Source organism: Urocitellus parryii, chromosome 5, assembly GCF_045843805.1.
Source record: "Urocitellus parryii isolate mUroPar1 chromosome 5, mUroPar1.hap1, whole genome shotgun sequence".
Classification (NCBI taxonomy): domain Eukaryota; kingdom Metazoa; phylum Chordata; class Mammalia; order Rodentia; family Sciuridae; genus Urocitellus; species Urocitellus parryii.
In genome coordinates, this window is record NC_135535.1 from 94,228,481 (window position 1) to 94,255,088 (window position 26,608).

Sequence of the window (26,608 nt, forward strand, 5' to 3'; positions counted from 1 at the left end):
GTGAACAGATAGATTTTTTTGATCTATGGAAAATCTGGGTATAATCCATATTGCACATGTACGTGCACACAAATGTTCAGACACACGTATATGCGTGAGAAATAAAAATCTATGGGTATTTCAGTGTGTCCTATTTTATAGTTTCTTACCTTGAGCTACTCATATGCTAAGGCTTTCTGCCCTCCCATTTATCCTTAAGGGAAATTAGTTGAATTCGTGTATGCTGCTGATTTAATATATATCCTCAGTTTACAAATGAGGAAATTAAAGACTCAGATAAGTGGTTTGTAAAAAAGGTCACTTGGGAACAACTAAATTTGGACTCAGTTTTCTTGGATTTCTAAATATCATACAAATCTTCTTTTCTCCCAGATAGCATAGGTCAGTGTTTAAAAAATATTTAAGCAGAAATGGTATTTTTTTAAATGGAATTTTATGTAGCATACCACTGTATCCATACCACAGGTAGAATCAGTTTCTCTGGATGAAGCTGAAAAGGAGACATTCTCTTTTGGAAATTGCTGATCCCATAAGTTCCCTCCTCCCTGAAGACCCTTACAGGGAATCGTGAAGGCTCACTATGTGCTTATTGTTCCCTGGCAACAGTCAGACCTGGAAATATAGCTCTTAGTCTCAACAGTCTTTTACATCTTGGGGGAATTTCAGGTAGCTGGACACCCTCTTATTGTTTAGATAGGAATATTTATTTTTGGAATCCTCTTTTAGTTCCACATTAATGTTTTGAAGTAGAAATTATTTAAGATACTAATAAATCAGGGCCAAAATTAACTGATCTTAGCATCCCTGGAATAGCCAGGCCAGAACTGGCAATATGTACACATTTAGTGCAAGTGACTATGGGGAGAGGGTCCCCACTAGCTTCTAGGGGGCTGGTGGTAAAGGACTGATTTACTTCATATAAATGAATAGAAGCAGCAGAGTTATTGGGCCCCGGACTCAGCCAACTGCCATAGGCTGTTTTCTGTCTCAAAAAGTACTGCCCTTTGCAAGGTGAGCAGGTTGGAGCATTGATATCTTGTAGCAAGTTCTTATTGTAGTCAATAAATGTGGACATATTTTACCTTAGGAAAATGGCAAAAGAAAGGGGTTTATTTCCTCATCTACAAAACCAGTCTTATTCTATGGCAGAATTTAGATGTAAGGCATCCCAGTTCTTTTAGCATTTGTCCAACTGGAGTTTCCTGTACCACTCGGGGACATTTTATGTGCATATAAGTCCTCCACCTCTTATGGGGCTATCAACTCCAAGTGTAGCAGCATTTAGCAAGGAGGGTTATTACTGCTGTTGGAGGGAGCAAACCAACCGGACCAGAGTGCTCAGAGTAAGTGTGCCCACGGGGAATGGAGAAACACAAGAGGCACACTCACCCTGTGCATGTCTTGGTGCTGGAAGGAGCAGGATGGTTTGGTGGTCTAAATGTGCTGAGAGAAAGAGAGAGACTCATGGATTTAAAGAATCATATAGCATTTATTCAATGCTTATTCTGCCAGACCCTTGGCTAGTGCTTTACACAACCAATTCTTAGATTTAACACAACTCCAAAAAGCAAATATTGTGTGTGTGTGTGTGTGTGTGTGTGTGTGTGTGTGAGTGAACACAGGCTCAGATATAGTAGGTGACCCCTGGCTTCTGAAGGTCACCTGGCTTCTAAGCATCATAGTGCAGAGCTCTGTGACTCTAACCATACTTTTTAAATTATGCCACTCAGCATCGCCAAACCACCAGGCACCATGCCAAGGGCTTTACATTTAATCCTCAACAGAACCCTGTGGAGGAAGTGCTTGTTACTCCCATTAACAAACAAGGAAACTGGTTCACAGAGGGATTAAGTGACGTTCACCATGTGGTGCCTCTTCCTTCCAGCCTCTGTTCTTAACTCGACACAGTCACAGGTCTGTGACTCTGAGTAAAGGCATGATTGCACATTAAGGTTTATACAAATCAGCTTCCTCCTCTTAGAAGAAGTGAGATTTTTAGACACAGTTTGGGTACAGTGAACCTGCACAGATTGTCTTCAGAACTGTGATATCTTCACTGTGAACCCTGCCCCAGCATTGCTTTGTAAGGAACCCCTCCTATGTGGGTTGCATACACTGGACATAAAACACACACATTGCTCATGCATTTGCTGCTAAAGAATGAAATTCAAAGCCAGGCCTGGCAATCCAGGATTCTCATCTGGAGGAGCAGCTCCTGCTTTGGTACCACATGTCTACAACATATTTATATTGCGAGGTCTGTGACTCTGAGTATAGGGATCAAGGGAAGGGAGTTTAGGTGTTACCCTGGGGAAACTGAGTCAGCCTGGCTTAGGTACCAGTTTCAGATGCTCTTATTAAACTTATCAAAGAACTCCAGGATGGGCATTGGAGACCATGGAAATTGGCATGTACTGGGTGATCATATAATATACTAAGTTATTCCAGGTACTGGTTTTTTAAACATGCTATTTACCTTTTTGAAGTCCTGTTCAATGGACTGAATGTGTCCTCCTAAAATTTGTATGTTAAAATCCTAACCCCAATTGTGATGATATTAGGAGGTGGGACTTCGGGAATTAATTGCCCTTGTGAATAGGATTAATGTCTTTATCAAAGGGACCCCAGACAGCTCTCTCACTCTTTCTGCCATGTGAAGATAAAGTGAGAAGTTAGCAGACTGGAAGCCAGAGGAGAGCCCTCAGCATGCCAATCAGGTAGGCACCCTGATCTTGAATTTCCAGCCTCCAGAATTATGAGAAATGAATTTCTGCTTTTTAAGCCACCAACTCTATAGTACTTTGTTACAGTAGCCTGAACTAAGATGCTCTGAGAAAAGTACCAACACTGTTTCATTTCATAGATTACACAGTGAAGTCACAGTTGGGAACAGGGTTTTAGCTCCAGTCTCTTTCCATTCACAGTTTCCTGTTCTAAACTGCTCTGCTCTGCTGTACTACTGGCCCTATTCTGTTACTGCTTCTCATGTTTGCTGGCTAAGGGACAATGTGATACAGTTTTGCTTAGGACATGAAGGATTCCTTCCAAGACAAATCTGTTTTGTATTTATAGTGAAGTTAGTAGTTGCTCATAAATTTTCCTAGTTTAAAGAGCCCTTTGGATTGTTTGATGTTCTTCCATTTTATGTCAGCTGGCTTTGAACTTCAATCAACAACCCTGGAGCTCACCAGGACAGACACAGTGCAAGCCACTGGATTGCCTGGTGTTGCCCCATATGCCAAGCCTCAGGGCTCCCTGTGTGTTTGGCTTTTATTGGTGTGAAACTACTCTGAGGCCCATTGTTAGTAGGAATAGAGTCCTCTGATTCAGAACCAATAGATGCATGTAAAGCTTAACATTTTTATAGTAGGTTTCCTAAGCAATGGCCTTGTTACAGGATTTGAAAGCAATTTTTTAAAAAAAGTAAACAAATAAAAACAAAACCAAACAAACCAAAAACAAGATTAGGAGACATCTAATTTGGAGGAAAACCATTTCTGGGGAAGAACGTTATTTATTTCCATTAAAAAGTTATTGACAGCACCCTCATTGCTTCTGTGGCCTTTCCCTGAGCCCTTGTTCTGCATGGTGGGTTAACCTTGTACTAAACTATGTCATCTTTAACCTATCTTATGAGAATTTTATTGGGAAGTCATACACCACTGTCCTGAAAAACTCCCATTTTGGCTGAGAAGAAACATAATTATTAATTATTATGTGCTGCCACATAAATGAAGGGCAGGTTGACTACTCGGAAAACACCAGACGACCAGGGATCACAGGTAGAGAGCTCCTCCCTGATAACATCGTGAGCCAAGAAAGGAAGGTCTTCCTCATTCAAGGACCCAGGATCCTTCCATCTTTTGGTACTGTCATGTCTGTCAAAGTGGATGCGTGGGGTAGGGAGAAAGAGAAGAAGAGAGGGATGTTTCTGGTGATTTTCATGGTTCTTGGGCCAGAAAGCTCCCATCTCATTGGTTAGAACTCCGTCACATGGCTCCAACTGAACTGCAAAGCTCTGGAAAATGTCGTTCTCATGAGCTGTCTTACATGTGCATTAACAGTGCATCCACTGGATTTTTCTGAGTGATCTCTGAGCTGGAGCCATCTATGGAGTCCTAGAAAGAAATTATCACTTTTACCAAGAAGTAAAGGTACAGAGGCAGAGTTGGATGATTGGTCAACTATCTGGACCCAAGTGAGTGATATATAGTGGGAATTTTAAGAATGTCTGCTGAATGTAGGAATGAATGTATGTCATGAGTGTGGTTTAATGTGACAGTATATTCTTTTCTGACCCCCAGCCTCTCCACCAAAAAAAAAAAAAAAAATCACCTGTCTTTCCCTTGGGCTTGCATTGGAAGGCAGCAGCATGCTCACTACTATACCACCAATGTCCTCCTCCCTGGCTCCCAGACCTTCCTTGGATGTTTGATGTGTTTCTATCACAGTATCTGTAACATCTTGTGGCCCTTATTTTCACTTCTGACTTCCCATACCAGAACATTAGAACGTGAAATCCTTGAATGTGGGACCTTGTCAAATCCACCTTAGTCACAAGTCTCTTCCTCAGTGCCTGGGATGAGATGCTTTTCTTAGAGGATTAGAAAGTTACTATTTCTCAGACTGAGGATGTAGCTCAGTAAATTGCTTGCCTAGCATGCATAAACTCCTGTGTTTAATCCCTAGCAACACACACACACACACACACACATACACACATACACACACACAGTACCATTTCTCAAACTGATAGGTTAAGCCAGGCACAGTGGCACACACCTGTAATCCCAGTGGCTTGGGAGGCTGAGATAGGAGGGTTGCAAGTTCAAATTTAGTAAGGCCTTGAGCAACTCAGGGAGACCCTGTCTCTAAATAAAATATAAAAAAGGGCAGGGGATATGACTCAGTGGTTAAGCACCCTTGGGTTCAGCCCCTGGTACAAAAAAAATCCTTGACAGGTTACTTTTCATATTAAACATATAACCTGGAGATGAAGCAATTCATTCTATTCTGTTACACCTTATTAATGAGAAGTATAATGAGAAGCAACATGAAGTCGTGTGGGGGGAAGGATCTGGGGTTGGACAAAGCTTGGTCAGGAATCCTGCTTCTGTCACTATATGACCCAATAATTTTTGTAATTTAACTTAATTGGCTGGCTGGCCTTTTCCCTCCCTTCCTTCCTATCTCCCTCCCTCCCTCCCTTCCTTCCTTGTGGTGCTGAAAATCAAACCCAGTGCCTTGCAAATGCTTGGCAAGCCCTCTACCCCTGAGCTACACCCCCAGCCTCTTAACCTTTCTTGTTTACCTGTTGAGTGGGTATTCCTACCTCATAACTCTATTCCAAAGTTAGGAGAATATGTCTATGAAGAGCCAAGCACATTAAAAAGAAATTGCCATGACTCCCCTGAAAGTTGGTGTCAATGTCACCCCTTTGCTGCCAAGAAAGAAGCCATTCCTCTGTTCAAAGCAGCCATGGGCAGTGTCACACATAGCACCTGCCTTTTTACTGAGATGAAGAAGTAGACTTGGGTTTCCAGTCTGTAAGACCCATGAGAACCACGATTCATACATTCCTAATGCTGTAATGTCCTTGGATGTGTAAATAGAAGAAAGAAAATGGGTTTCTAAAAAATGAAGGGATGGGCTGCTTGGTGAGGTAGTGATTCCCCATGCTGGGTGTGCTCAGTCGTCGAGATTGAGCCATCTGCCAGGGATCTGTGAGGCTGAGAGTCCCGCTCTGAGTGGGAGAGTAGGACTACCTTTTTGATGCTGATCAAGAAAGATGGACCATGTCAGAGTCTCTGGTGGTCGAAAAGTAACAAGGGCAACAGGTACCATTGTTCTGTCATATAAGCCACTAAAAAGAAAGCATATGGGCATATCCAGAAGATAAATTGACAACACTTTGGGAGATATAGGAAGAAAATGTTGGGAAAGACTTGACTAATGTTTTCTCTGTCCTTCCAACAACCGGGAAACTCTGATTCTTAATGTATTTTTAGAAGCCAGCATATGGCTCCATTTGTGCTCACCATAGTGCCTAACATATTGCAAGTGGTCAGGAAATCATTCATTAGCTGGTTGATTGACTCCTTCTACGTGATTAGATGAATGTTTGCTGAAGGAGTGATGGAATGAGCGAATGTCTCTTTACTCCAGTTTTACTAGTTCCAGTTTTCCCAGGATTTGTTACAGTGACCTCTTGTTCCCCCACATTTCTAAAGGTTCTGGTGATCCTGCCGGGACAACCTTCAGTCTGTTCATGTCTGTTACCACGCAGCTTTCAGAGCTAAACACTATACTCCATCTTTAATCAAGTGAACCATCAGGATAAGGGCTTACGATAAGCACCAACTGAGACTGAAAACAAAAACCCTACTGTTCTGCAAGGCCAGGGGTCAGAGATGCCATGGCGTCCTTTCAGATGCACCTAAGTGGGGCTATTGAGAACAAGGTGTAGAAGTTTGCAGTTGTGCCTATCATGTTTTTGCTGCTTTCTAACCCTTTTGGCCAAAGCAAATGTCATACTCAGTCATGGGCATGGCTCCTGGACTTTATCCCTGTGCCAAGAGCCAGCCTAGAGATCTGTGCGCTAGGAAACCGGCCAGCTATTTGAAGTACATTGCATCAGGCATTTCCCGAGGTGTAAAGGAAGGCATCCTTGCTAGAAAGCAGGGAGAATTTTGGCTCTTAAGAGATTGGACTCCGTAACTTTAACTCCTTGGCTAACACCCAATTCTCCTGCAAGCAGCTATCATGTGGCCTGCAAAAAATTCAGATCCAAAGCCTCATTTTCATGTTGACATCAGAGCCTCCTTTGAGAGATATGTCACCCTCTGAGGACAGGGACAGCTTTAGGAAAGGAGAAACATTTAAAAGCCTGACATTAAAAATATCTTAGTACCCTTTTCACTTAAAATTTGCACTGGGAAAATGTAGACCCTGTATTAGAAATCTGTACAAAAAAATTGCCGTTCATTATTATTTTTTTTCAAGTTAAATAAAATTATACAATGTACAGTGATGGATATATTGGTGTTAATTTTTAAATTTGTAAATTAGATCTTAATAGTAGTTTTTCAACTGCACAAATTGTCTTTTGCAGTCAAGGAATTTGATCTCAATAGCACTCAGAAGCAAATATTTTGTAATTTTAAAGTCTTTACCTCTTTCTTGGTGTTACACAGGCTATTGTGAATTGCATGTGCAAATTCCTCTGTGTTTTTTTTTCCCCTACCAAGTATTACTCAAATGGTTAAAAAATAATGAATTAATAATACAGAGACCCTGGAAGCCTCCCATCTGAATATGAAAGTTGTGTCTTGGGGTGGGAACAGATGGTGGGAGTAGTGCTAGGGTACAGAAGAGGACAAGATACAAAGCACCTTTGGATGAATGATCATATCCAATACTCATACCTACAGAACATAGAGCTATTATTAGATCATTCCACAGTTTGTTGAGTGAGACTAAGCATAGAAAAGTTTCAAAGTAATTATCAAGATTAAAGCCCAAGTCTTTTGCTAGATGGATCCTTTTCCCACCATAAACTCTTGAAACCGAGGACCCCAGTGAAGAACAGAGTGATGACTACATGAACCTCTGAAGGAATTAACCCAGTGCTTCCATGGGACCTTTCTATCTATAGTCTTGACTCTGAGTCTTAAATCTAAACGCTGTATTCCTCCTCTTTTCTTCTGGGAAAATTGATCTGGCATTATTTAATCCCTACTGTGAAAAGGTGCTCAAGAAAAACATGAAATATTTATGAAATGCTTGGTTTCATGGGAAGTTGTGTTCCTGGCTACAAGGCTTCTGTAAGCTTCTCCTTGGCAGTGCGGAGAATGTATTGCCATCTTACCCATCCATGGCATCCGCCCTTCCCACACTCTTCCCCTGCCCTGTCCATGTGTGAGAATCTAAGAATGTCACACATGGGCTCACTACCTTCCATGAATCATGTCTGTTCTAAAGTGTCCAAAAGGGGAAATAAAGGCGTGGGGTGAGGAGAGGAGGAAATGGCAGCAGGCAAACAAGTAGAGTGAAGTCCGTGAGTAACAGTTGACCATCCCCCCAGAGCCCAAGCTGTTAACCCACCATGTGTGGATCTCCTCTGCCAACCTCCCCACCAGGTGAAACTGAGACTTGTTGGCTGGATCACGCAAGGACCTTTGCCAAGGTCTGCTGTGGCCAGGCTTTCTCAGTGATGAGAGTCGGTGGGGTGCAGAGCTGTTCATTTGGCATCCTTTACCAACGCTAAGGTCACTGATGAAATATTAAACTCAGATTCTATCCATGACTTCATGAAGACGATCCGACATGGAAGGAAGCCAGGGGAAGGGGCAATGATCAGATAAACAAAGAGGCAGGAAACCTCCTGGAAGAACACCCAGGAAGGCTCCGGAGGGCCACATTGCCACAGTGAAGCAGCCAGCTTGTATTTAATTGCAACTCAATATTTTCCTTAGTCCACACCTTTGCCTCTTATTTCTCAGAAAGTGGCACAAAATAACAGGCTTCACGATGCCATCAATGTCCATTTTGACAGTATTCATGTCACGATACACAATCATGTACTGTAATTATACAAAATCCCAAGAATAGAATGTTACACGTTACACAGGTTAAAAAAAAATGAAACTGACAACCCAAAAGAAAACAAAACAAAATGAAATCTCTGCCAGAATCCACAGAGACGCCTGACAATATTACAAAAGAATGTAGCCAAATAATTGTCCTAGCATGCTGCAGTTCATTGCCATAACTTCGTTAAGTTCCCAGCTCTTGGGGGGCGGGGGAGAAAGTGCATTTCCACTGCCTATACTTCTCAGAGGAAGAGCTCTCACATAATTTGCAGGTCAACAGAAAAAGAAATGCAAACTCTAGGCACCAAGATTGCTCAGACAGCAATGGAATTTATAATCAGAGTTGAAACTCTTCTGAACCAGATCTGGTTTCTTGAAAAGGAACCTGGACTGTGACACTAGTCCCAAAGGGCCAAGGAGGAAAACACCCAACTGTTAATAAGAAGAAAACCATCAAGAACTAGAACAATTAAGACAAATATTTTTCTACTCTACTTTGAAGCTGAAGTACAGTTTTTCATATTTGGAATAGGAAATGATACATGGTTGATCTGTGGGTAGAACTCCTGCCTCTTCCCCATCCACCCTCCCCATTCCTGATCTAGCAGTTTCAAGGTTGGAATACAGATATTGATGGTTCAATTTCTTTCAAGTAGAATAATCATTTTTTTTTCCTGTGTGGCCATGCCTCTTTTAAATAATGAGGTAAATTGAATGTTAATAATGTCTGTTCCTTCCTGGGCTATGGAGTTGATGAGTGGTGTAGGCGGAAAACAATTCAACTTTCTGATAAAAATCACACACATACAAAAATTATTGCACTTAAAAAAAAAAAAGCAACTCAGCCCAACCAGCAAAGGGCCAACTAAACTCTTTGGAAGTATTGTACTTCCTGCCCTTTGCAGAGCATCTTGACCTTTCTGATGATCTGTTGAATTTGGTCCATTAAATGTCCAGAAGTGAAAGAGTCCAAAAGACACTGTAGGCTCTTTAAGGCTAAGTCTTCCCGGTGCTTCTATGAGATAAATTATCTCCTTGGCCACATACTACAAAGTTGGGGCTCATTTTAGCAAAATGACTATCAGGGCCCCCCAAAAGTTTGGAAGCAAGGGAGGATGGGTGCACATCATGTCCTCTCCTGTGAATGAGAGAAAAACAGTAAGCAGCCTGGATACCAGCAACCTCCCCCTGACTCTACCATGAGCTTTCATTATACTCAGCCCACAGCCCATGTGGATGTGAATTTATCTGTGTGACTCCTTTCTGTGTGTCTGAATGTCTCTTTCTATTTGCAATTAAGTCTGTCCTTCCTTATTCTTTATCCTTCCTGCTTATTTCTGCTGCCTCTGCATCTTCTTCGATGGATATAGGGGTACAATGCTAATCCTATTCTGCCACCACTGACCCATATGCTTTCTATCCTTGCAATATTTCTCCCACAGTGCACTGACTCCTCTTCCCACTCTGTCATCCCCCAGCCCCAGCATATTTACAATCACCTACATCCTGTTTACTGCTCTAAATAGTCTGCTTACTTGTTACCTCACCCAAAATTACACATCCAAAATATGATCTCCTAGGCAGTTTGTGTTCAGGAAATTGAATGTGTTACTGTTTTCACTGAGCTCTCAAGTACATACTCACAGAATAGGTGAGATAAAGGCTTTTTCAGACTCCTCTATCCTGAGACTCTATTTTCAATACTGTTTTTCTTTTTTTCGAGTGTCCATTCCAGTTTAGGTAACTGTGTAATCCTTACATGACCCTTGTAATCAATAAATATTGGAACAAAATATCTGAGTAGATAGAGTAGTAACCCTCTATTGCAAGCATGTATCCAATATCAGAATGGTTTAAGGTTCTAGACAGAGGGAATGGAGCTCAAATCATCCTGCTTGTTGCTACCCCCAAACTAAAGCTCAAAGATATGCTATGGTATTTGTTTCTCCCTGTGTGCTGAGACTTGGACACAAAGACTAGTGTGAATATAAAAGACTACTAATGCCAATACCAATGACTACTGCTACCTTATGACTTATGCCCTCCCCTCCCCTCCTACTGTTATAAGACAGAGCACCTGTGATGGGCTCTTCTCTACTTACTGCTCCAGATTCAGAACTAGGACTTGCTAACATTCTCATATATGACATCACTGATGCAGAACTGCTGCTTCTTCTTCATCCACATCAGTTGAACACACTGATGGATAAAAATATACTGCTCCTGGAGCAAAAGACAAAAGTGGATTTCAAAGCAAGACATTTTCATGCAGATATGTGCAAAGATAATGCATTTTATTACTATGTTAGTTTTAATGATCAGGATCTGATGTAAAAGGAAACCATTTTCATTATTGGCAGAGATAAGTGTATAACTAGAAAATTTAAGACAATCACTTATAAGCAGTCTTTTAATTAATGGTAGAGCTTAGGACAGCACTACTTTCAGCCCCCCCCCCCATTGGAATGTCTTTTCTTAGATTTGTTGAGGTATAATAAATAAAAAGTACATATAGTAAGACATACAATGTGGTCATTTGACAGACATCATGAAAGGATTATTACTATCAAACAAATTAACACATGTGCATTACTTCACACAGGTACTTTTTTTTCCTCTTTTTTGGTGATGAGAACACTTAAAAATCTACTTTCTAAGCAAATTTCAAGTAAATAATAAGTATTATCAATTATAGTCACCAAGGATTATGTTAGCTCATCACTACATAATGCTAAAAGTGATTAATATGCAATCACTTAATCATGAGATTATTTTGAAAAAAATTTATTGCTATCTAAACTATATACTGAAATAAATTCCAACAAAATTAATAAATAAAATGATAAAAATACAGAAGAAAGGTTATTATAGGTTAATTCCTCTATGATTATTCTAGGAATAATCAGAAGGAATTTCTAAAATTAAAAGACATGAATAAATTACAAATAAAAATTCCAAACTGTGTGCAAAAAAAAATGGTAAAAGAATAAAATTAAAGTCAAACTAGAAACTAGGAGATAAAAATGTTTTCCAAAATTATGACAAAATGTTTATAACTTTATTTTTGTTAAAAAAGTCACATAGATCAATAATACATGCAAGTAGACAGATAAGTATAGTTTATTAACCATTAGGCCAGATATTTATGGAAGGCAAGTACTATGTCTTTTTATTCTTAATTCCTAGCATTTAGTTTATGACTATTAAGTGGTTTTTGAAGTAAACTGAGGAAATATTAAAATACGGACAAAAATGGTCAAGAAATAAAATATGAATTAAAACAGCTATTTTTTTCCCAACTGTTTTTTAAAGTGAGCAAAGCTAAGGAGGGAAAAGGGTAATAGTTCAATGATGATGAGTGTGCTGAAGCAGTCATTATTACTTATTGTTGGTGGAGCTAAAAATAATAAAGTGCTAATAAATTGTATAAATGCAGATCATAGTGTGATAATAATAAAAAGTGGAAAATATCCAATTCAATGTTTTATGTAAAGGAGAAAGCTCTAAGTAAGCAATGGTGTACCTATAATGAAACAGTATTTAAAATGAGATTTATAGAATTTTAGGCAATCCATGATATAATACATAGTCAAATGCTAAGTGAAAAATCTACATTGTCAAATGCTAAGTGAAAAATCAGCAAATAATATATATATGTATATATATATGTATATACACACACACACATATATATATATATATATATATATATATATATATATATATATGGCTGCGTGAAGTGGCAAACACTTGTAATCCCAGCAATTTAGGAGGCTGAGACAGGAAGATTGCAAATTCAAGGTCAGCCTCAGCAACCTAGCAAGGCCCTCAGCAACTTAACAAGGACCTAATCAACTTAGTGAGACTCTGTATCCACAATAGTAAATAAAAAGAGTTGGAGATATGGCTCAGTAGTTAAGCACACCTAGGTTTAATCCCCAGTACCAAGTATACATACACATACACACACACTCATATGTGTATACATTTCTATATATAGATATATAAAAAAAAACATATGTATGTATATGGCAAAAAGTTACACTTGAATGAAAGCTGAGATGAAATCACCAAAATATAAGGTTAGTTGTCTTTGTGCCTTGAAATAAGGGTAACTTCTTAGTTTTCTCTTTCTTTATTTCCTGGAGTTTCTAAGTAGTCTCATTAGATATCTTACCCTCTACATAAGATCCAGTCAAGAGGTTCGAAGGGGCTGAAGAAGCCTCTGTGTAAATAGCTTCAGACAAAGGATAAAAGCAACACCTCAGACCTCACTGGTTTGGAACCTTGCCTGCTCTGTATTTCTCAGCAAGCTTCCAGGACACATTTTACCTCAGGTCTGGAAAGCATCACAGCAGTAACTGAGCTCCCCCTCGGAGGATCTCGCACATCACTTCAATTGTTTCGGGTGTTAAGTCAACATGGGAAGACAGAAGGCCAGAGACTTCCTGGACTCTCACTCTGTAACTACCCAGGGGCCAAACTTTGTGTTTTTTAAAAAAAAGAAAAGAAAAGAAAAGAAAAGAAAAAACAGGAAAAGCAAATAAAAACCTATTTATTTTCAGACACATCCTGAGAGTCTCTGGGAAATTCAAGCTGCCCATAGGGAGGACAGTCTGCTCAAAGCAACACTCTCACTGACCTCCAGGGAGAGGCTATTAGAGGTAAAGGAAACAAAATAAACACAATGTTTGATAAAAGTAGAAGAGAGCCCAAGAGAGGAAATGCCCCTCCACTTTTCAGTTTCAAAGGCACTCATCTAGATTCCGTCATTTTACCTGACGCGTATTTTATAGCAATTCATGAAAACTGTCATTCACATTTTAGAGCTGAGAAATGGAACTTTGAGAGTGGTGCGACTTGTGCAGTGGTACAGCTGAGGTCTTTTAGACTGTCCCCCTATCTGTGTGGAGAAGTCCCCCAAGGTGTATCTCGTGAGGTGAGAAAGAAGGCAGGTCAAAATTCAACAAAAACAGCATGTAAATAGGTGCCTGTGGATGTGGCTGATTTAATTAGTTGTTTCTACCATTTTAGGGTGGGTAGGAGTGGCAGAGTCAAGGTGATGGATGAAGAAAAGGTTGGAAAATTGGAAACCATCAATGGGGAGAAACATGGTATTTGATTCCTGGGTTGATTGTGCACATAAAGACAGGTCATGACTGGAGGGTGATTCTGTCCTCTTGCAAATCATTAGTGACTGATGGGAAAAGAATCATTTTTTTTGTTCTTGTTAGTCAATTAAAGGCAGCAGGATTTGAATGTGAATGTGCTCAAGGACAATGTTGGATAAATCAACCTATATTCAAAAATATGGTTTGAACCCTGAAGAGCAGAGGAATGAGGAAAAATAAAAGGTATGTGAACAAGATGTTCTAGATATAACTAGCAAAGCAGACACAAATAAATAACAGGAACTGGAAAGCATCCATTGCAAAATCCCAAGGGACCCAAGGGTACAGTTAGAACAGCTGGGAAAATGAGTAACTTGGAGAACCTCTGCCCTCTTGGCTGACTTTAAATTTCCCAAGGAAAGTTCAGGGAAGGTATATCCCGTTTTAAAAAACTGCTTCTGTGGAGATGTCAACCTGAAATGCTGCCATAGACCAAGAAACCAGACGTCTAAAATTTGGGGCAAGAAAGGGAGAAAACAAAATATTCTCTTGCCTTTGCAGAAAGCCCCATGTAGCTGCTCTAGTGTTGTGTGATCATCACACTGAAGAAGAATAATGGAGCTGAGACTGGGAAGAAGAGTCTGCTCTGTGAAGGTAGTTTTTAAAAAGAGATTAAGATTCTGTTGTTGGGAAAAATCAAAAGCAAACAGGCTATCATCAAAGTCTATAAAGTCCTAAGAGGTATAAATTAAGCAAATTGGGGCAGACAATCCATCAAATCCAAGATACTTAAAATAAGAAGTAGCCCTTTGAAGCTTGGGGATTAATATATATTAATGTATAATATTCTATATATGTATATAATGGAAATTTTTAATCACATATTAGGATATAAATTTATGGGTGTGAAAGCTCAAAGTACGGGTTGATTAATAAAGTACTATTTAATCACTAGGTAGGGGGCTTCTCTTGGAAACCAGACATTTAAAACCTGTGATAACAAGGTGATGTGTATGTCCCCACAACAAATTAGAAGACAGCAGGCCTGAGACTGACTGGGCTCACAATGAAACTTCTGAATGTGGTGCAATCCTGGTGCAACTGGGAAATAAATACGTTGAAATATGTATGCCAAGCTTTGCTCAGATGAACTTGGGAGGGTAGGAGGAAAGAAAAGTGCACAGTGTTGAAAAGGAGAAACACACAGAGCTAGAGAGACAGCCATTACTTGGGGCTTTTTGAATCATTCTGACACCTAGTGGTGTTGGGTGAGAAAAGCATGAGGAAGTCCTAAGCAGGGTTTAGTCCCTTTGTAAGAGGTCTGGCCAGGCTGCCTTCCTTTCTGCAACTCCTCCTCCCCCACCCACTCCTCCAGGAGAGGAACCATTGTCTGCCTGAAGCTAAGGAGTCGCTTGTACAGCTGGGAGACTAGGCTTACGAACAAACAATTACACTTGGGTTTCTGCACCCACGGGTGCTTATTGAACCACTCTAGCATTTCAAATGTGAATTAAATCACATCAGTTCTGTGGTCTCCATCAGACAGCTTTCCCCAGATTGCCTCTCGAGAACTTGCATTCTGTTGGAAGAGGTTTTACTCTGTTGCAAACACATCCACATAAAGGGCATATGACGCCAGCAAAAGTGGAACCCCATACACTTTCCTAGGGCTGATATCTATTTCTTTCATATCTTGAAGAAGTTTGAAACATATACAATAAGAAAATGAGAAAGACAGATGCAAAGAAAATCCAGACAATTGTTTTGAAATATGTGGGTGAAAATAGTAAGTTTTCAGACAAGGGAACATGAAAAAGTATATATTGATTGTGTTCCTACCTCTGTTTGTACCATAGACATCCTGTATGATCTCATTTCTGACACCAACCCTAAGATGTCCACAAATTCGTGATCCCGAATGTGCTGTAAGAGCCTGTCCAGGGCAATGAACGTCCCTGTCCGCCCCACGCCGGCACTGTAAAAGAAGGTTCACACCATAAGTTACTCACACAGTGACTCCTTACTGTTGAAAATAAATTAGATATTCTAAAAAGAAAAAAAAAGTTTGCATCACTGTGAAAAAAGCAGACTAAATTTTTCCAGTTAACTGACTTTTGAGAATGCAGCTGTGGCTGCTCTTCCTGGTAATGTCATATTTCTGACTATTATTGTTCCCCGCTTTAAGGAGATATGGGTTTGCACAGCCTTGGCTATCCCTCAGGAATGGAACACATTAACAATGTTCTATCTCATGAATAGCCTCAGGGTTGTATTCCTCATGCCTATCTCAAAAGTCCAGTTGAGATGTCCACGCCTTGGCTGTAGGTCTGGGGTCATGGCGATTTGTGCACTTTCAACCCTGAATTCAATTCACCATCTCACTCCTTCCTCGCAGCACACATGCTCTTCTAGTGGGTCCTAGGCCTGCTTCAATCTCCCTCTCCCAGGGATCGTTTAGCTAATTGCCTTAAAATAAATACATAAAGTTAAATACTTGGGCCCAGTCTTGTTTGGTCCTCAGATCCCAGGGCTCAGAGTATGGATAGAACTAAACTGATATGTGCCAGTCAACTCACTGCCCACAACAGTGCCTAATTCTATAGGTTAAAGTCAGTTTTTTTTTTCTTCTGATCACTCATAGACAAAAGAGCCAAAAGGTTCTACATTCTGAATTATGATGAAATTTTGGTAAAACAGGAAGTTGAAACCACAATTGGCCCAAGTATTTAACTTTATGTATGTGGAATTTGCTAGGAGAAAAATCCAACACTAAAAGCCTTGAGTTCAGAGCCCAATTTGCTTTCTCTACTAGACAACAACTCTTCCCTCCTGGGACTTCTCAGATAAAATAATCCGCCACTGAATGGACACCTATAAAGTCACATCCAGCACCGAATCTGCTAGCTGCTGTGAAACGAATTATTTGAGTTTGACCCCATGGTCATGCAGCTTTATTTTCTGCTCTTGCAAAGTACCATTTTGAGAAGAGATGATCTCATCTGCTAACACACAGCTTTTAAACTGTGAAAGCCAGAGGTGGATTGACAGCAATGATATCCTCCCTAAAGAGAAACTTAGTAGCTTATGAAGCATTTCCCCACCAAGGACACACACACACACGCACACACACACACACACACACACACACGCACGCACGCGCACACACACACACACACACACACACGCACACACACACACACACTCGCAGCCTCTCCATTCTAATTCACAAAGACCAACATGCTGGATCTGGGATTATAGATTTAACTGCTCTTATGGGCCCAGCTGCCAATGTTTCCTTTAACACCTTTATCCCTCTTCGACCTCTGATATGCAGTCAGAGGTAGAATCTTTTGAGGTTGCATAAAAATTTGACACCAATTCTGAGTCACAGAGATGGTTTTTGATGGAGCTTAGTTCACTTGGTGGGAAGGGAAGATTAAATTCAAAGGTAACTGAATTAGTGTGAACCTTGATTTTTGACAACATAATGGATCATTTGACCCCTTTCATGCTAGCTGTTTGGAAATTTAGAAACAAAATTGAAGAGCAAGCATAGCAAATATATTTATCTTAATATGCCAAATAGTTTAATCTTTTCTTTCCCTCTTCTTGATTTTGTGTCTACTTATATTGTTTTGAACTGCTATAAGCTAATTATTATTTGACCTTATATTTATCCATGTTACAACCCCTTAGAATCCTTGTTGGGAATAATATGACATCTAGGCATGGTCTTTGGAAACCTGTGCGCCTAGATTTGAATCCTAATCTCCTCCCCATTCTAGCTGAATGAACTTGTATAAATCCTTTAACCACTGTATTCCTCAGTTTGTTTTTCTTCTGAAATGGTAATAATAATAATATCATAGGCTACATATAAAAAGATACCCACAATATAAACAATTAATATATAGTAAGACATCAAGTAACCACAGATTAAAAAATCACAATTCATGTATTATTAAATCTGATGCACGTTATGAAATGATGGGCTATTTCATTTATTTAAAAACCCCTGATATTGAACAGAAAATGCATCTGATGAGGTCACCTGCAGTGAATGATCATGGGGCCTTTGCTCTTGGTGGCTTGCTGTCGGACCATGTGTACAAACTGCAGGATACTTTCCGCAGCGTTTGCTGTGGGCACACCGTGATCAGGCCATGCAGTGTAATTAAAATGCATCACATCCTGCATCTCATCAGCCTTTAGGGAAAAAAGCCAAAAAACAAGCATTAATGTCTCAACCCACTGCCAAGATGGCCCAGACCTCCACTGAAGATCTAGAGTTCATGGCGCAAGAAGGTTGAACCACTGACATTCCACTCCTGGTCAGTGTATTTCCTTTTCCAGCTCCAAGCACTGTGTCTGGCACAAAGTAAGTCCTGAAAACAATATACTAGTTGTATAAAGCTTTCGATAGTAGGGCAGGTAGGCAAATCCATGCTTGTGTAGTTAAGGACAAGAGCTTAAGGAGATCAGGGCTCTGCCATTTAGAAGCTGCAGCAGCCTTGCCAAAGAATTAACACTGTGGAAGGTACTGCTGGTGCCCTACTTAGATCCTTCTGCCAGTCTGGTGCATCCCTTTCCAGTTGCTTCTAACGGCAGAGCTCTACCCTTCTCTTGATAGTGGTCCTTCACTACAGGGAGCTGCCTCATAGGAAAATGCCTAAGAGGTTGCATTCTCCTGCTGAAAGCAGCCCATAGATAATGACTGACTGATGCCAGTGTTCAAAAATTCAACATCAATATGGTGCCATTCATGTTCCAGCACAATCAATGGAATCGGGCTGAGTCAGACTACAGGTGAACTCACAACAGGATGTGATTTCTTCCCTGCCCTATTCTGCTTTCCTGGACCCCTGACAGCTTTACCCAAGAATACACTGTCAAAAAATCACTTACATGAGAATCTCTGTCTTGAATTATGATACCAGAGACCTGACCCCAGACAAACTTGCTGAGTTTCGGTTTTACTCTTACCTGAAAAGGGCCTAAGTTACCAATAACAAATCATTGTACAGATGGTGTGATAATGTTTGTGAAGGATGGTTACATGTGATTACCATTTCTACCACTACATAATTACCACCTGCTCAATCATTCATATGGTTAGTTTTGGGAATCTCTAGTGAGTCAATCTGTTTTGTTTATTACTCCTATTCATATTAATCTGCCCATCAAATAGCTTGCTGTTCCCTCTGAATACATATTAACTAGGATGTGAGTCCTTTAAGATCCACTCTTTTTGGTCCACACTCATTTGAAAGAATGATTTATTCTCCTCTTGTTTTCAACTATCAGAAGATTTCAAATCCAGGCTTTGTGAAAATCTGGTTTCATATCTTACCCCTAAACTTGCTAGGAGCCTGGAATGCTGTAAGAGGGAGGAATAATACATTATAACCTGGCAGAGTTCAACGTGTATGTGGGTTTGGGAGCTAAAGTTTACATTTAGGTATATCAAAGAGAAATGAATTGCAAAGAGCAAAATTGAGAGGTCTTGAGCAGAACAAAATTTGCATCTGTATAAGCAAATACATAAATAAAATGTACAATGTCATCAGTTTAACCACATTGTCCCCTTGGTATCTAAGGCCATACATTACAGCAGCATGCAATGCCTCCCTAGATATTTTCAAGGTCTTTGTTTTAAATACACACAGCATGAAGGCTACAAAGATGCTGGCTGCCCTCATTCTTGTCTTAAGAGAGTAAAGAAAGTAACTCATGCATAATGAATCACATAGAATACCAATCGTTCAACACCATGAAGAATTAAATATACTTAGTCACTAGATAACTTGGGTTGCACAGAAATATTCACAAAAATGCTAGCCATGTTCAAGTACTGATGATAATTAGCTTATGACTTATACTATTATATATCTCTATGTATATATGTGTTCAGCTAAAAAGTGAAAGGTGATATAAAATCAGAAATCCATTAAATTGTCAGTAGTCTCTCCACAGATGCAGGGCAGGTGTTCTAGAATTGGCAATAGCTCTCTCATCTGCATAGCACACATACTCTGGACACCAATATGTGTTTGGCAATCTTTAGTCTCTAACTCTTAGCTCATGCCAAATTCTGATACTGAAAAGTGACAAGCAGTGTGTTGTGGCTGCTCTCTTACTTTCTTGTTAAATGAGAAAACCCTTCTGATATTATCGTACTTAGCTACCCCAAATTTCTCATATTTTGATTTCTTCATTTATGTAATTTTATCTTGTTGTATTTAGAAAGTTTACTTATTTCAATATGGGGAGGAGTAAAGAATAGCATAAACAATATATGAAACAAATAGAAAAATACATTCATTAGCACAGTACAATGTTCTTTGGCCAATTTAACCTTCATTGTGAAGCTTAAAATTTAGATTCTGCACGCTTATGGCCAAAAGGGGGCACTGTGGTACCAGATGCATGCATGCATCCACTGGAACTGCCTTATAAGAAAACACTGTTATTCAACTTCATACCTGCTGTTCAAGCCTTTCACGTGGTAGCCATTGAAATATAAGTCACTATTTAAGACCAAGGACAAGAAGCAAATTATTGACCATGTAATGATCTATGTGACTCTTCCCTGTTAAGAGAACAGGCATGGGAACAAACCCCATTTTGTACTCTGCAGTTTATTCTCCCAGATGCAAACCTAAGGAAAGATCTGTTCTACATTCTCTAACAGTTTGCACTTGATTTCTGGCTGAAATAGCCAATAAAGAAAGCTTCGTTGAAATGGCATTAAGATTGTGAAATGCTTTTCTGATAGAAAGTCTGTTGACATACATAGTGCTTTATTATTGTTGAAATAATTCATTCACTGACGGATTCATTACACAAAAATGGAGTTCTTGTTTCTGAAACTCAACATCCCAGGGGGGAGGGGAGATGTGAAGACAGGGAATTATAACCACAGTGTGCTTCGATAGAGCAGTATGCGTGAGATGCTATGGCAGAGGAGGAAAGAACTGAAGGTCTCTGACTAGGGAAGGCTAGATAAGGATGATATTTGAGCTGACTGTGTTTGCATACAGACGTGCTTGGGGAACAAGGAAGAGACAGGCAGTTCAAAGGAAGGGAACAGCATGAAACCCACTTTGCCTACATTTTCACTGCAGTATAAGTAATGGTTAACTACCAGTGGTTAAGTGATTCATCTCTTGTAAATACCAATAAAATATAGTTAATAAATGCCCACCCAGCGATGAAACTCTGAGAACAGTTTCCATTATTCCATCTCTGAATCAAGACTAGGGGGTGGGGGATGTTCAGATTTCTTTGTAAAGGACTGTGAATAGAAATGTAGATAATAGTGCTATAGGTCATCTTTCTTGTGTTTAAGTTTAAGCTTCAGCAATCTTTGTTTCCATTATTTATATGAAGGGTTAGCAAACTTTTTCCGGAGTCAGATAGTAAATATTTGAGATTTTTCAGGTCATGCAGTCTCGGTTGCCATGCAAGCTTGATATACACAGAAGCAGTCACAGAAAATGCACAAACAAATATGGACTGTGTTCCCATACAACATTATCAATGGACACTGAAATTTGAATTTCACATCATTTATATATGATATTTCACATGCAATATTCTTTAAAAAAGTTTCCCAACCATTTGGAAATGTAAAAACATTCTCTTCTTATAAGCTTCACAAAACGGGCAGTGGATTAATTTGGTCTGCAGGTTGCAGTTTGCCATTTCCTGGTCTAAACCCTGAGGAAGGGCTGTTTCTATGCAGGGAAGGTGAGGATTTTCCTCTTAAATTTTGTCATCAACAGACAGCATGTTCAAATGAACAATACGAGTGAAAAGTCTGTATTCTAAGGACTGTTTATGGGTAGAAGGCAACAGGATGACTTCGGTTGATGTTAGCACCTGGGTCTGATACAGAAATATTCAGTTCGTGCTGAAAGACTTGTCATCAGAGAGAAAGCTGGCCCTGCAAGGCAAATAGACTTTTCTGACATTCTAACCATCAGAAGTGGATAGCACTTAAGAGAGCTATGAACCATGATTAATAAGGTCTAGAAGTGCCATCTGAAGGATGAAAGGCAAAATAAGGGAACAGAATGAGGGAAAATAGAACAAAATCCAAAAGCGTACACCCTGGTTTCAATGTAACTATATCCATTATTAATATTAAGTAATGAGGACATGTCCCTTCTCGATGGTGCTTGGTTAACTAAGTCTTCTATTGTCCTGGGTTCCCTTGAAATGGACCAGTGAAGACTTTTTATTTCCACTTTATCTGCACCATCCTTTGTAAAGTGGAAAGCAACTACATTAAAGGTGGATTTTTTTTGAAGGAAGCAGTGTTGTGAAGCCTGAGGTGCTCTTGATCTTACATGACAGAGGTAGGTTGGTAGGTCTCCTTGGCATTTATGGTGGGGGGAGGTAGGGGAGGGGTCGACCTGGGGACATCACCTGTCCTCCTGTTTGGAGACTTACATAAGTGATCCGGAAGTGTCTACAGGCCCAGTCGTCCTGCTCTTCCTCTGAGATCATCTCCACAGTGATGTCCCCATAAGCTATGGGATCTTCCGTGAATGGCCAGTAATGGTCACATTTCACCTGGAGCGAGAAGAACATAGTTTCTGAAAACAGGCGAGGTAAGAAATTAAGTCTGTGCTCATTTAGGGAAAGCAGAGGTACTTGTTTCTGAAGAACCATATAGGATTATCAGGAGGATGAAAAGCAAAGCAAGCATGATAGTTTCTGCTACAGAGCAAGCTCTTCAGCAAGGATAGAGGCTGTTTTTCTGCAAAGCGGTAACAGCCGGGTTAGACACGCACCCTCCTTTTCTCATTGCACTGAGTGAGCATGACAATAATCTGAGACTTTTGTTGCAAGACCATCTTCCAGAAGTCATTTCTGGTTTCAGGCAGCGGCCCCTGGGTGGCAATATACTCCTGGGGCGAGTTGTATCCCTGAAAGAAAGTGACAAAGTTATCACTCAACCAGCACTGTCAACGCCAGATGCCATTCCACACCAAGGGGAAAATGGAAAGTTTACTGATGATAAAAGTGGCAAAGGATCACAGGCCTATGCAATGTTCTTCCTTTTCTAATCAAAGAGGCAATCAAAGAAACCCACTCCATAGGTCTGTGCAGTTTGAAGCATTGTTCTGTGGGAATCTGTAAAATCCCAGCCACACCTTTTTATGACAACAAACATGATCTTTATAGGTATTTTAAAGCACAGGTGCTCAGATTGGGAGCCCTTTGAGTTTGGTGGCTGAAGCTGAAACTTAAACACAAGAAAGATGACCTATAGCACAATTTTCTACATTTCTATTCACAGTCTTTTACAAAGAAATCTGAACATCCCCCCACCCCCTAGTCTTGATTCAGAGATGGAATAATGGAAACTGTTCTCAGAGATTCATTGCTGGGTGGGGAATGGCTCTTTTCAACTGTGTGACACATCCATACAGCCTACGTTGGGCCATTGGTTGGGTCATAGTCTCCAGCACTTAGATGCCTGATTTTTTTCTACTTACAGGAATATAGTTGGCATTGATGTAGTCTGCACCTTCCTCTTCATTCATGGAGACTAGTCTCACCCGGCTAAAGTCATCTACAGAGAAGGAGAAAAGGAAACAGTAAAAATCAGGGTGGAAGGAAAATTTATTTGAATTTATTGCTTCTGTTCTTTAATAGACCCTCTTTACCCTATATGAAGTCAAATCAGTGAGTGATGGAGTGCAAGGTAATTCACAGTAATCTGGTATTCTAGGCCTTCTTCAATCTGAATTTCCTGTTTAAATGAGTACATAAATATCTCCAAGTGCTGTTTTCTCTACACCAGCTCTTCTGTCCTTGGAAGAATTATATCTTCAGGTTTTGGGGAGCTCATGCAGAATATTTACAGGAAACAAAATATGAGGGAAATTTTATGGAAAGCTCCAAGTACATAGCCTAAATACATGATCTCCATCTCACCCAGGGACATCCACAGAGCTCAATACCTTTGGGAGATCTAGAGAAGAGAGAACCCATGGGCTTTAAAAAATATTTTAAATTTAAATTTAAGTTAAATTGATTTGGGGGGTGTGTAGGGGATCAAAGACAAGACCTTGAACATACTAAGTACACACTGCTCCACTGAGCTACAGCCCAGCCCTGATTATGTATTTTTTTACTGTATACATTTAAGGTATACAACATGATGTTTGAGATTGCTATAGTTGAACAAATTAACACATCCATCACCTCACATATTTCCAAATTTAGTTGTCACTAAATATTTAATTATAGAGCCGTGTGTGTGTTTGTTTGTGTGTGTGTATGTCTGAGATAAAAGTACCTTAAACTTGCTGTTTTATCAAATTTTCAGTGTCATACAATATAATACCTGAGATGTACATTAGACTTCTAAATTTGTTCATCCTATGCAACTGTGGCTTTGTACCCTTCAAGCTGTATCTTACTATCCCCTACCAATAATTTTAATCTCTGTTTTATGTATTTGAATTTGTTGCTTCTGTTCTTTTAATAGATTTGAGACATAAGTAAAATCACTCAACATTTTTCTTTCTGTGTCTCTCCAAAGACTATCCTTTCTATTGTAGCCTTTTTAAAAACATCATTAATTTCAGCTTATTATCTTTATTATTTTTCTTGAGTTCTACTTCTTACATTAGATGATTTGATCATTAAGTTTTAGTCTTTATTTTTTTCTGATATGAAGAGTTAAGGTGATAAATGTACCTACGAGGACTGCGTTGGTGCATACCAATTGTTTTAACAAGTAAGGTTCCGTTTTGAAGTGATTAAACATTTTCATGACAATTTCTTCTTTAACCCATGAGTTTATTTTAAATGTGTGTGTGTGTTTATACACATGTATGTTTGTTCACTACTAATAAAATTTGTTGGTGCAAAGGTGGAGCTGATAATATTTATGTTTGGAAATTTTCACAATAAAAAGATTTTTTTTTTAAAAAAGCAAGTTTATGAAGTGTCTAGTTGCATTAGTTTTAAAATATTTTTATTATCTATTTCTAATTTAAGTAACTTTGGGTGAATGTGATCTATCAGTGCATGGGCCTTTTTGTAGATGGATTTTAAGTGGAAAAAGTAAATTCTGAACTGTGTAGAGATGTGGGGTGCTATTGCTGTAACACTACTTAGTTTTATCAAGGATAAAGTTTTATCCAGGATAGAATTTTCTTTCTATAGCTTTTTCACTCTCCCTGCTTTCCATTTTTCCATTCTTTCCCAGTTCACCTACAGCATAGCAGAAAGGACTGTTAAATCTATATTTGAATGTGTTTAATTGTCCTGTAAGTACTGACATTAGTTTTTTTTTATTTGAATGTTGCTTTTTATTACAAAATGTTATACAACTACTTAGCTTGCCAGAAGTTAGGAAGAGAAAGACTTTATAACACCTTGTACTCCCTTTCCAATTGCTTTCTTCCATTATCAGTGAATTCTCATAAAGTACTTCATGAGACCACAAATTATTTGATTTCTAATTTAGCAAAGTCTCCTTGCTCTCCAAAGGGCCAAATGGTCTTTTTTTTTTTTTTCTGTTCAGGTACAATTCATTTAAAAGCATAGTAATGAAATATTTACTGATAGGATCTAATGACATCAAAGCAATTGTGACATCAGTGTAATCACAGAGATGACCTTGAGGTTCAGATCACAACTGGTATGCATGGAGATTGGTGAAATGAATTAATCTGTAATAACAATCCTTTGACCTTTGAAAGATAAAATTATGATTGGCAGTTGATGGTCTTACATGGTAGGATGTTCGTGTAGCGGTTTTTACATCGGTTCAGTGGGAGATCTGCAGCAAAGTGTGGAATATCCAGTCCAATCAATTTCAACTCCTGTAAATGAGAGAGAATAGATTTGCGATTCCTGTACATAGTGTGGATTGGATGGGTTTGTTGTTCACATTGGCTTACTGTTCACATTGGATAATGATTTACTCCCTGTATGTAATAGAATTATCACCTGCCCTTGACCTTATGATGCTGCAGCAGCTCTGTTTGGAGGCAGTAGCTCTTCTCCACTCCACTGCTGTCAACTATTTTTGGCCAGTGGACTTAGAAGGAATTCATGTCCAATCAGAAGTTTTCAATAAATTTGCTCAGCTTTGTTTGCCCTTTTCTGCCATCTGCTGTGAAAAGTCATGCCCAGGGAAGCTCCCAGTCCCAGGATGAGGAGACACATGGGACAGACCTGACTCTGACCCACAGCAGAACTGAAGCAGAACTGCCCCAGCTGAACCACACGCATAGGAGTGGGAAAAACAAATGTCGTAGGCCACTGAGATTTTGAGGTTGTTTCTTCTATTGCATGATTGCAGAAGAACTGTCTAACACAACACAAATACCTTGAGCAGTTTATTGATAATTTGGGAAAGCAATATCTATGTACATAACACATAAGGTGTGGATAATTTGAAAACAGAAATGCTTTCCAGGTTTTCAGAGGAACAGGGTAACTAAAATTCATGTAACTTACAAAAATATTTCCTAAAGCATAGAGAACAATCTCCAAGTTACAAAGCTTAGGATTAGTAGTTACTAAACATATGGCTATAGACTCTCAAAAGTAAAGATAAATCAGTGGTGTATAGGTGAACCTATCAGTGAAAGAAAAAATATCTAAATAACTGCATGTAACAGTACTCTTACAAATCCCATTTTCAGAGGATACACTGGTATGACAATTTTTATATAAACACATAACTGATTTCAAAAAGGTTATTTTACTGGAAAAAGGGGTTCTAGGTTGCTATGTCATGTGTATTATAGGAAATAAGGTGATTATGTTCCAGGATTTCCTGGGGGTATGTTCACGCTGTGGTCTACGGAAACTGAGCTTGCTGGAGTTGTGCAGTATACAACCAATGCAGCAAATCTGGTTACATTATTCCAT

At 39.4% G+C, this 26,608-nt stretch overlaps 1 protein-coding gene across 1 annotated transcript in view; it reads right to left on the reverse strand.

The window, feature by feature from the left end:
- Positions 1-9,644: 9,644 nt before the first annotated feature.
- Positions 9,645-26,608, reverse strand: part of Ptpro (protein tyrosine phosphatase receptor type O) — a 107,736-nt gene continuing 90,772 nt past the window's right edge. Inside the window, exons 20-27 of the mRNA XM_077799073.1 lie at positions 25,461-25,551; positions 23,209-23,285; positions 22,501-22,635; positions 22,157-22,279; positions 17,754-17,908; positions 15,542-15,677; positions 10,694-10,814; positions 9,645-9,729 (exon numbers count right to left, since the gene is read on the reverse strand). Of these exons, the coding sequence (XP_077655199.1) occupies positions 10,710-10,814; positions 15,542-15,677; positions 17,754-17,908; positions 22,157-22,279; positions 22,501-22,635; positions 23,209-23,285; positions 25,461-25,551 (822 nt within the window). The 3' untranslated portion in view covers positions 9,645-9,729; positions 10,694-10,709. The remainder of the gene's footprint in view (positions 9,730-10,693; positions 10,815-15,541; positions 15,678-17,753; positions 17,909-22,156; positions 22,280-22,500; positions 22,636-23,208; positions 23,286-25,460; positions 25,552-26,608) is intronic.